The sequence below is a fragment of the Nematostella vectensis genome, chromosome 14 (genome assembly GCF_932526225.1).
Source record: "Nematostella vectensis chromosome 14, jaNemVect1.1, whole genome shotgun sequence".
NCBI lineage: Eukaryota > Metazoa > Cnidaria > Anthozoa > Actiniaria > Edwardsiidae > Nematostella > Nematostella vectensis.
This window is the reverse complement of record NC_064047.1, coordinates 6,978,153-6,990,542: the sequence shown is the minus strand read 5'-3', so window position 1 is coordinate 6,990,542 and position 12,390 is coordinate 6,978,153. Positions and strand designations below refer to the sequence as shown.

Below are 12,390 nucleotides of genomic sequence, written 5' to 3'. Positions count from 1 at the left end.
CTGTGTTTCTCAAGCCAAGGTCGTTTTTAGCTCATTAGTATGGGCGGGTATAAGAAGGAGCAAAAAACAAGAACAGGTCAGACTCACCGTAAAGTTCCTACTGACAGGAGGTTTGAATATCTTGCAAGTAGTCAGTCGAGAGGTTATCGCCGAGTGATGAAGATGCCCCTGTGTACTCGTATCACTGTGCTGTTGTTTGTGGCGCTCTGTGCTACCGTACTAGTGGCTGAGAAAGATGGAATGGAGGACCAGGGACTGAGGACTCGGGAACAGGCTGATGAGTTAGAGCGACGTGGCATTCCCACCAACGCAGAACTCAATAACAGACTGGAAAGCATCGAGAAAGAGTGAGTGTACATAAAACAAATCGTTTTAGGAAAATTGGTAATATTTTTAGCATTAGTATCAATATTAATAAATTTCTCCTACAGAGTTAAACTCTTTTATTGAATTTTCTGCATGTGTCAAAGCCTGTTGGATTTTGATAAAAAAGGGAATCAGAGACATCATAGCGCGTGGGGGATTCATCTCCTAGCTGCTTTCGAATTTGCTCATATATTGTTGCTGGCTTTTAATTCAGTTAAATTGTTATGTGGCTATTTACGGAATCTTTTAAAAACTTGTTAAACCTAGGCATAACTGCTGGGTGATTGTGGTAATGATAAATATAATTTTTTTCTTGTTCTGTTTGATATTTGACAATTATATTTTTCTTGCCAGAATGAAAGCCCTTCTCTCAAGCGGAGCAACAGTCCCATGGCTTCGAGGTGAGTATCAATACATAACTCCCATGACTTCTAGGTGACTATCAATACATAACTCCCATGGCTTCGAGGCGACTATCAATACATAACTCCCAATGCCGGGGTGACTATCAATACATAACTCCAACGGCATCGAGGTGACTATCAATGCATAACATATTACATAATCAATAACACATACATCAGTACATAATAAAATAATATCAGCAGTCACTGAACATGTTGAATGTGTGTTATTAAAACGTGGAGCGGGGAACAGGGATCTGGGAACGAGTGATCAGCGGTAGGGCACAGCGATGTAGCAACCTCACGTGCGTCTCTTTGGCTCTTCTCTCGTTAAAATGGATGGTAAGTGAAATCACTGACTCTGTTTCTAAGAATTATGAATAATTCATGCGCCCATTGAATCGAATCTAATACGTTTCTCTTATTTTAGATGTGATAGAGATCAAGTCAAGTGAATGGTATGTTGAAAGGGATAATATGATAACAGTTTGCTTGGTAGTTTAGTGCGAGCTAAAATCGCAATGGTAAACTTGAAAAGAGATTTATGGAAACATATTTTGAATCTGTGGATATTTTTGCAATCCTACATTGCCATGACTTCAAATTCTCATCCCATAGTGATGAAAAGCACTCTTTACAAATTTGAGGTGCTATTTTCAGTATTTTTATGAGATGTTGAAAGCTGCTGTTTTCCGTGACCATGACCCTTCTTTCCTCTAACACCAAGTTGACTGTTTACTAAATAAGACTATTGCAAAATGTTATTACTTTTCTGGCCCCATCTTATTTGTTCTTCTGTACACTTTATTACAGCTCAAGCTCAGACTCAAGCTCAGACTTGGACTCAAGCTCAGACATTGTTGAACTTATAAAAGGAAAACAGCAGCTTGCGATTCCAGCTCGCACTAAACTACCACGCATGAATTATTCATAATTCTTAGAAACAGAGTCAGAGATTTCACTTAACATCCATTTTAACGAAAGAAGAGCCAAAGAGGCAGGTGAGGTTGCTACATCGCTGTGCCCTACCGCTGATCACTCGTTCCCAGATCCCTGTTCCCCGCTCCCCGTTTTAGTAACATCCATGTTGAATTTTCCATCATCATCATCATAGGAAGAGACGGAAAGGACGGGAAACCGGGTCTGAACGGTAAGTACTAAAACAAGACAAGTCTTTTGTTAAGTTTGTTTAAAATGAATTTATTTATCATTTTATTCTATTTTTCTTAACGTCGTGATCTTGGAGGTCTAAAGGCAGCGCCAGCTGCTCAGGGAGGGACTGTTTTCTGGGTCGCTTCGGTTACCTGCATTCTCGTTGCTCGTTTTTGTATCTTAAGAGGGTTTTTCGATTTCAAAATTATTAATTATTAATTATTAATTTATCTTTTAGGTAGAGATGGTCGTGATGGAAAACCAGGTAAACCATTTATTATTATTTTTTGTAGAAGAAATTTCTTATTTTAACAAAAAGGAACATTTTAAGATTTTATTGAACACTTCAGATTTTGAAGAAAGGAAGTACATTTTTAAATATGAAATATGCCTAATAACATGATCATCATTATATATCATTTTTAAATATATCATCATCATCAAATATATTTTTATTTTCTACACGCAAAAAAAGGCGTAAAAGGCGATTTGTGTTTTTAACCTTTTATAAAAAACAGTTATTTTTGATTTTGACATATCAATCAATGGCATCGTTTTTTTTATCAGCAATGCTGAAGGGGATATCCTGGCTAAAAATTTGTTAAAAATAATAAAATATCAACTGTCACTGAACATTTTGAATTACCCATCATTCATAGGGAGAGACGGAAAGGACGGAAAACCAGGACTGAATGGTGAGTACTAACAAAAGACAAATCCATTTTTATTTAAATTCGTTTAAAATCAATTTTTTTATCATATAATTTCATTTTTGAAATCGTGATCATCGAGGTCCAAAGGGAGCGCCCGGTGCTCAGGGAGGGACTGGTGCGAGGGGTCCCCCCGGTCCCAGGGGGTCCTCTGGTGTACAGTACGTGCGATGGGGGAAGACCTCGTGCTCAGGCTCCGCGCTGCTCGTCTACAAAGGTAGGATACGTGTATAGTTGCGAGGGGATGATGGAGAAAGGACTAGCTGACCGCTTGGCGGGAAGTACCAGTTTTATTCTCCTCGACAACAGGGTAGTAAAAGCTGATATATCTTGCACTAAAACCTTTCCCTTTTTATATGCTCTACTCAGAGCGGCCTGTCCTTCTGCGGTCCAGCTGTGCAAGTTGTTTTTCCTTCTCACACGTGTATTTTTAAACTTATTTTGTTTGGAACTAGACCACAAGGGCAAACCGCGTCCGTGCTGCAATTTTATAGTTTTATTAACCTTTGTTACCTTTATCAGTTATAGGTTAAATATGACCTAATCCCTTAATCCGTTATAAAGACAATAACTATTTTTGGCATCGGGAGCTTTTTATACCGGGACGCCTAAGTCCGGCTATTTATGAGGCTTATCGTGTGATGATGTTTTTAGGTCTAGTAGGGGCGAAATACGAGAATTAAAAAATACTCGATAAAACAAGTGGCTGTCGCCTCTTATTTTTCTTACTCACGGCTCCAGGTGTTCTTGGTTTCCTGTTACTAAATTCAAGTTTTCCGCGGGTACAAATTATAAAAACAGATGTCAAAACAGTGGTATTTTCCCGATACCATATCATTTACCAATGATGCTTTCTAAAAGCTCATGATAACATATCAAATAAAATCAAGTCAAGGTCTCCTATCTTATCTACTATATGACTACCCTAATAACCACTAAATCATGAAACTACTTATCCTTATCCCAATAACCACAAAATCTTGAAACTAAAGAAACCTGACCACTAATTTGTTTTTTTTGATTCTAAAACTACTCACTTTGACTGAATATTTGATTATATGGAAAATGTCTAGCGTGACAAAAGGATACTAGTCATGGATACGAAAAAGGAGGAAAAATAACGAGTGCGTTATGATCATAACGGTCCTAGGTAGTTACCGTATACGCCTTAAGGGGCTGCACCTTTGATGGGAGGTAACAGATTTTTTCGTACTCGGGGGGGGGGGGGGGGGGTGGCCAAGGGGGCACGCCCCCCCCCTCTAGCAGCCAAAAATACATATCAAACATATTCCCCACGGATAGTGTCCTTCGTATGCGTTGCCTTATATGGGCATTGATGCCCATACTTAGAAGAGCTAAAGTTTTCCCGCTCCCTGATCTCCAGAAAACATGGTAAAAAATGCTGATTTCTGTCAATTTGAGACTCGAGGCAAAAATGTGTCAAAAAAACTTTATCGCTTGGTCAAATCTTTATCACACAAATCTTGAAAAGCCCTTAGACCCAGGCCTCCAAGAGATTGGCCGAGCGAGTTTTAAGGTCACCCAAATATTGATATGCAGTAAATGTATGAGACATTATCTAAAACACAGGAGACAATGCCTTGAAAAGGCCTTTTGGGCCCCCTCGTGTTAAAAATTCTGGCTACGCCGCTGTCTTTTGTCTCATATACCTTTTCCTTAAAGGGCGTGTCGGCGGGGAGTGGTATGATCACCCTGGAGGTGCGGCAGAGTACGTGTGTCTCCCCGAGACCCCCCAGTACATAAACTTCACCCCGGGACATCAGCACAGCGGCTACATGTACGGCGCCGAGTATGAAGTCCATGACCGCAGCCCCTTCACACGTGGAAAAGCCCTACATGAACACGATGTCCCGTGCGCCGTGTGTTACGTCCCGTCCCGCAGCACCCAGCTCATGATACCCGCAGTCGCCCGCTGTCCCGCGGGATGGTCCCGCGAGTACTACGGCTACCTGATGACGTCACTCGCCGGTCACAAGCACTCAAGTCAGTTCGTGTGCGTGGATCACGATGCCGAGTATGTCCCGGGTACTAGCCCTAACCATAACGGAGCCCTGCTGTTCCCCGTGGAGGGGAGGTGTGGGACACTACCGTGTGCCCCGTATGTAGAAGGGTATGAGCTGACATGCGTAGTCTGCACCAAGTGATTCCAGTTGTACGATTGATGGAATAATAAAATATTTGTAAGGTGTAGGGTAACAATGTGTCTAGTTCGCTCACAAGCTGTTGCATGACTGTTTGAATAATAATAAAAGAAAAGTTATCGGGTTTATAGTATACGGTGCTCTGCTGTTATTCACAGCAGTCGTATGTCTAATGGAAAAATAAATCTTTAAAAAAAATTGAAATTGTGTAGTGTAAATATATTCTGTCTTGTTTGCTTAGAACATATAAAAAATAAACTAAATAGATGTTTGTCTATGCCATACAATGCTTGTTACTTTTGGCTGGTATACACAGATTTGACATACTCATGGGTTTGTCTTGATCCTTTTCATTTTAATAATATTTGAAAATACCACATCCATGGTCTCTTCATGCGAAATCGCAAATAGAGTCGTGCTGTTTATTTCGTTTGATGTATGAATTTCAGAGCTGTAACATAGGCTTGGAAATCTTTTGGGGGGGCACAGCCACGCCCTTACTGGTAATTGTAATTTTTGAACACATTCGTAATGATGGGGGGGGGGGGGGGGGGTGAAGGAGCACGTGCTCCTGGATTTAATTGTGATGTGGATGTAGGACGGAGAACAATTTGTGCAACAAATGTGATTTGAAAAAAAACCCTGTTATTAGCATAGCGCACAACTGAAAAATTCCGTCCACCAGATCAGAAGCCTTCTGGTGCCTTCTTTGTAAGGTCCTCCTTTCTTTCTTCCTTCTCTACCTCCAACTTTAGCCAATGATTACGAGTCCGTCTTCAAGTTGGACACTGCACATACGCAATCATTATTGTAGTTGGAATGGAACTCTGCCTCATTCCAAAGTCTCTTACCTTTTGAGCAGCAGCATGTATGTGGGCTCTGGGAACGAGATTGGCTGGAACTAAAAATCATAGTCATATCAAACAATTTTGTTTTGAAAATTGTAGTTTTTCTCGCTTGCTCAGCCAATTCCTTATTTTGAATTACATACCATATTTGGGAGTCCGCCGCTTCATTTGTTTTCCTTTCTTTGAACAGTGCACGTCGAGAATTTACACGTAGACATACAGGAATTAATGTTTTACAGCGATTATGCTGACCGTAATTTTGAAACCAGCCAAGACCCTAACGTTATAGATTATCAAAAGGTTTCCCGCGCTCGCGCCAGGCTCTTTTAGACAATTGAGAAAAACGACAACCATTGATTGATATGGGAAATGACTCTGAGTAATGCCTGGTGCACACTAGCGACATAAAGAAGTGCGCACACTCTTATTCTCGTATTGAGAGGTATGTATAGGCCTTTGGGGGTATTATTGAGGGGTATGTATGATCCTTTGGGGTATTATTGAGAGGTATGTATGGGCCTTTTGGTGTATTATTGAGAGGTATGTATGGGCCTTTGGGGGTATTATTGAGGGGTATGTATGGGCCTGTGGGGGTATTATTGAGGGGTATGTATGGGCCTTTGGGGGTATTATTGAGAGGTATGTATGGGCCTGTGGGGGTATTATTGAGGGGTATGTATGAGCCTTTGGGGGTATTATTGAGGGGTATGTATGGGCCTTTGGGGGTATTATTGAGGGGTATGTATGGGCCTGTGGGGGTATTATTGAGAGGTATGTATGGGCCTGTGGGGGTATTATTGAGGGGTATGTATGAGTCTTTGGGTGTATTATTGAGGGGTATGTATGGGCCTGTGGGGGTATTATTGAGGGGTATGTATGAGCCTTTGGGGGTATTATTGAGGGGTATGTATGGGCCTTTGGGGGTATTATTGAGGGGTATGTATGGGCCTGTGGGGGTATTATTGAGAAGTATGTATGGGCCTGTGGGGGTATTATTGAGGGGTATGTATGGGCCTTTGGGGGTATTATTGAGGGGTATGTATGGGCCTTTGGGGGTATTATTGAGGGGTATGTATGAGTCTTTGGGTGTATTATTGAGGGGTATGTATGGGCCTTTGGGGGTATTATTGAGGGGTATGTATGATCCTTTGGGGTATTATTGAGAAATATGTATGGGCCTTTTGGTGTATTATTGAGAGGTATGTATGAGTCTTTGGGGGTATTATTGAGGGGTATGTATGAGCCTTTGGGGGTATTATTGAGGGGTATGTATGAGCCTTTGGGGGTATTATTGAGGGGTATGTATGGGCCTGTGGGGGTATTATTGAGGGGTATGTATGGGCCTTTGGGGGTATTATTGAGAGGTATGTATGGGCCTGTGGGGGTATTATTGAGGGGTATGTATGAGCCTTTGGGGGTATTATTGAGGGGTATGTATGGGCCTTTGGGGGTATTATTGAGGGGTATGTATGGGCCTGTGGGGGTATTATTGAGAGGTATGTATGGGCCTGTGGGGGTATTATTGAGGGGTATGTATGAGTCTTTGGGTGTATTATTGAGGGGTATGTATGGGCCTGTGGGGGTATTATTGAGGGGTATGTATGAGCCTTTGGGGGTATTATTGAGGGGTATGTATGGGCCTTTGGGGGTATTATTGAGGGGTATGTATGGGCCTGTGGGGGTATTATTGAAAAGTATGTATGGGCCTGTGGGGGTATTATTGAGGGGTATGTATGGGCCTTTGGGGGTATTATTGAGGGGTATGTATGGGCCTTTGGGGGTATTATTGAGGGGTATGTATGAGTCTTTGGGTGTATTATTGAGGGGTATGTATGGGCCTTTGGGGGTATTATTGAGGGGTATGTATGATCCTTTGGGGTATTATTGAGAAATATGTATGGGCCTTTTGGTGTATTATTGAGAGGTATGTATGAGTCTTTGGGGGTATTATTGAGGGGTATGTATGAGCCTTTGGGGGTATTATTGAGGGGTATGTATGAGCCTTTGGGGGTATTATTGAGGGATATGCATGAGCCTTTGAGGGTATTATTGAGAGGTATGTATGGGCCTTTTGGTGTATTATTGAGGGGTATGTATGAGTCTTTGGGTGTATTATTGAGAGGTATGTATGAGTCTTTGGGGGTATTATTGAGGGGTATGTATGAGCCTTTGGGGGTATTATTGAGAGGTATGTATGATCCTGTGGGTTATTATTGAGAGGTATGTATGGGCCTGTGGGGGTATTATTGAGGGATATGTATGGGCCTTTGAGTGTAATATTGAGAGGTATGTATGGGCCTCTCTCTCGAGTCTGACACACCCTTTTTCTGATAAGAACCTTTCGGTTCTAAGTAGATGTGCTATTTGTAAACAAAACTATAAAGCATAAGCTAAATCTGGTATGTCATTAATCTATGAGTCAGACTTTTTTTGTAGCCAAATCCGACAATAAACGTCCCGTGGAGATACTGCAAAGGCAAAAGAAAGCTTTTTTGGGATGGTCAGATTTTTACTCCCCCTTTCCCCCCGAAAAATTTGGTCCACTATTTAGGATTTAGCACCCCCCTTCCCCCAAGAAAAATCCTGGCTACTGGCTACGGGAATGTTTTTTTTCTCTCTTTCCAATAATTTGTCATTATTAATATTATTACAACAATTACTATTGCATCATCAAAACCATCATTTCTGTTCTCTATTTGAATTTTGATCTCTTTAATTACTAATAATAATAATTCTTCTTTTTATTACGTCATTTTATTTTCATTAATGATATTTTATTTTCTACGTAATTCTCTCTAAGTGCAATCAGGAATGTTTTTATGATAATACACTTTTTATAATACCTTTTTTATAAGAAAGTTTAGCCTGAGATTTCCCCAAATTTTAAGAACATGCTAAGAACGCGCCGAGGCTCAGATAGCAGAAAATATTTCTTTTGTTAGTCCTGATGCGTTCTTTTAAGAATTTAAAAATGCAGAATCAAATTGTGTTCATAATAACAACCTTAGATATTATTGCTATTGATGATTTGTGTAATTCTCTTCTTTGGTAATATACTATCGTATACACTAAAATTTAAGAACATAGCTAAGAACATTTTCAGCTTTAAGATTCTCCAAAGATGAGAACGGCCCAGCATAAAAAAAGAGTGTACTTTTATTGACAGTATTATTCTCATGATGATTATATTGATTCTACATTTTCAAAAACACTCTAGCCTGCTAGCCGGTTCTCAGTAGGTCTTATTCGGAAATGTTTTGTTTTCGAGTATTGGGAGTTCTGTGGATCGCGTAAAAAATGAAAGAAATTATTCGCTTCCTCGACCCAGCGCATCTCGGCCTTGTCGCGCGCGACTCCCACATATTCGAAAACAAAACATTTCCAAATAAGCCTGAATGATTGTCGGCTAGCAGGCTAAAAACATTCGAGCTATTATAATTTTCAAAAAATAATAGCCCTAAAAGTTATCTCTATTATAAAAAATCACTATTGTTAAAAGTTATTATATCTAAGGGTTATATTATTCTTATTATTATTTCCGTCATTTTAGCTTTAATTCGCTTGATCTAGTTTTAATTGCAGTGTCTATTTAACATCCCAATATTCCAATCTTATAAAGAATTATCTTATCACATCCGAACTAACTTATTGTGCACGAAAATATTGAGCTGGAACCCTATAAAATAATACTATAACCCAGCATTTCAGGTCGTCCGCTATCTGGCTATATTCTCAATTTTGTTCTTAATGAATATTCACAAATTTAACCGAATTACTTTTTACATTGCTGGAATTTTTTTATCAAAACCGCGAGGCCTTTTTCAATATCGCTAATTCTCTTATCCTTTATTAACGATAGATTTTCCAATAATGTATTGAACGAAAATTATAATGCTAAGCGCCTTTATACTTTCCTACGCAGATTTTCCAATTCCTCTAGTAAAAACGTGTTGTTTGAAAGTGGTTGAGAGAACATAATTCACCACGATTTTCCGCTGACGGTGGTAATATGAATTTATCACGGTTCTCTGATAAACAAAACAGGATGAAAAGGAACCCCGCAGAGAAAAAAGTAAGCAGATGGAATTAGAGCGAAGAACTGAATCACGAATGAAAAATAGCTTGCCTGATATTTCCCATGTTTAGCGATCAAATCTTCTTGAGTAAACATAATGACGGAATTATCCCTTATTTGTAAAAGGGATATCTCACTTACATAAAACACCATGATATGTGCTTTCTTTTTCTTTGAATATCAAAATGCATGTTGTTTACAATTTCACGCACACTGATATCATTGACGTCACATGGTGCGCGCGCGTCGCTCAATACCGAAATTAGCATGAGTCACGTGAATACAGCAGGTGAATAAATTGGGAGGAAACCGGAGCAGGTATTAGTTTGTAACTGCACTGAGCGAGGAAAAGAACTCGAAAACGAGATATTTGACTATACAGCTCAAATTACTTCTTTTAAATTATGGAAGATTCTAGTGACTGGAAGCCTAGAAGCAGAAGCTCCTCGACTCTTTCCGATAAAGTTTTGGTTGAGTACGCGCAGTCCGAAGAAAGCAACGAAGTTTACAAAAAGCAGTACGACGAAGCGTACAAAAGTGTGTACGGATCGAAATGTCCGAAGCATAGCGACTACACAACTCTTTGTCATTCAGACACGGTCAAACCCTCGCTTCAGCAAGATCCGCACTTTGAAGAAATGAAATGCTTTCTCTAGCAGCTAAAAAGGAGAAAGAAATTTATAAAATGTGTGAACAGAACTAAAAAGATGCTGCGGGAACTCAAATGTCTAGACTGTTAGATAAGAATTCATTTTGATCAAAATGTCATGAGAAAAATAGAGGAAGCAAACAAACAATCAAGTATGGCCTTGGAGGAGAGAAGCATCCACAACCGGAAACATTAAAATATTTACAAGTCGTAAAGCAGCATGAAATGAGGACAAATCACAAAGGACGACGCGGAACTCTATCATAAAGACAAACCATGAATGCGTGAGAAGCTAAGACTTTAGCTGCTAGGCAGCCCTTGAAAATTGCTATTGAGAAAGTGGTCGCGGGCATTCGGCATGCCGAGAGTTCAAGTGATTTTACTTACTATCTCACCAGATATAAGAACTAAAATTAACTAGCTTGTAATAACGCAACGAAGATGAATCATGGTGTCGTGTTTTTCCAGTACAATCGATGTAAATTTGTTCAAAAAGAGCAAACTGTTTGTCACCTGAAACAGTGACTTTAACTCATTAAAAAAATCTATAATCCGTCTAGAGCATATGGAAAATTGACAATTTTCTATATTTTTTCCTGAGCAGAAATAAGGTTGTTGGGCTTTGGTAATACGGGAAAAATAAGATACATTGTTTTTCTTTTGTTAATTTTATTCAGGATAGCTTACCTTTATGTAAAAAAAATCTTATCTTTATATATGTTTTCTTTTATACAATAAATTGCTTAAAAATTCACGATGTCTGTTAATACCCAAATGAAAATAAGAGCCTTGACACTTCAATAAATGTCAAAATAAACGATTTTCCTAAAGTACAAGGGTCTGATACATACATTCTTGCTTATGATAACTCTAATAATAGCGCAGCCTTTGCTTTTAACAAAACAAATAACAAATAATTTATGAGTAGACTTGAATACCAAATATAATGAATAGCTCTCTAGTGACTGCGTCGTATGTCGCCGAAATCTGCTATTCATCAAACCCTGCTTAAAAACTATAAGATCCGAGAAAGTCAAGAGCCATACGTTGCAAATTCTATAATTGGTTATTAGTTCTAGCAGTTTTTTTCACCTATAACAGACAAATCTTATCTCTCTTATTAAGTTCTAAAAATAAACATATAATAAAATCATCTTTCTTTTTTGCTCGCGTTGAGATTTTTGGAAAATCGTTTTGTGATAGCATTTTGTTAGCAATCCTAATTAGTCTACAGCTGTCCAACTAAGTTTTTAATACTCGATTCTCTTATTTGTTTATGTAAGCGAACCGATATCTGATTCTGGTTTTAATTGGTTTATCATAACCCCGGATCTATGGACATAGTTATTTTCCACAACTTTTTCCTGATTTTGATCATAAGATAAAATAAGGCATGAAATTCATTCAATAATTATCCATCTCACTAAACCATATAAATTCTTAATGCACTTTTGCAATTGCCGATAGTTTATCAAAGAAATATGAATTTTAATTTGCGCTGCCCCCCCCCCCCCCCCCCCCCGCTGACACGAGATTCACAGTTCCGTACCAACACTATCCTCAAGTATCCTTATATGGCTTTGCTCTCTGTTGTTCCGTGATTCTACCCTTTCACACTATAATGGCCTGTGTAATAGTTAGGCTTCCACATGACACCTGAAAATTAAAAGTCTTATTATTATTATTATTTTCGTAGACTATCAATAACAGGTAATGGTGTAAGGCGAGACATGCGCTAAAACCACCCAAAAGGTCACGTGATATTTTTTGAACGGAGATGCTTAGGAGTTGAAATCCGCAGATCTCTACCTCCCGCAATGTGTCTTATATTATGGTACCGCCTAACCCTCCCCTAAATGTTTGATTCACCCGCGCTAAGAAAGTGTACCCGGTCACTTTGAGTTCCATGGACATAGTCCAGGGTTCTGTTCAGGCTTGAGACATGTGACCCCTAACCCACCAACAACTCCCCACCCTCCCCCCCCCCCGCCCCCAAAAGGCATGTGCCCTCCCATTCAAAAGTT

General features: G+C 39.4%; 1 protein-coding gene across 2 annotated transcripts; it reads left to right on the top strand.

The window, feature by feature from the left end:
- LOC116607488 (short-chain collagen C4-like) lies at window positions 1-5,078 on the top strand. Of its 2 annotated transcripts, XM_048722132.1 has the most exons (7): window positions 10-347; window positions 721-767; window positions 1,885-1,920; window positions 2,161-2,187; window positions 2,582-2,617; window positions 2,715-2,849; window positions 4,316-5,078. In XM_048722132.1, exons 1-7 carry the CDS (start codon window positions 40-42, stop codon window positions 4,795-4,797), a joined length of 1,071 nt encoding a protein of 356 aa, XP_048578089.1. In that variant the 5' UTR covers window positions 10-39; the 3' UTR covers window positions 4,798-5,078. The 2 variants fall into 2 exon arrangements, with proteins under 2 accessions (XP_048578090.1, XP_048578089.1); XM_048722133.1 differs by lacking the exons at window positions 1,885-1,920; window positions 2,161-2,187 and having other exon boundaries at window positions 1-347.
- The last annotated feature ends 7,312 nt before the right edge of the window (window positions 5,079-12,390 follow it).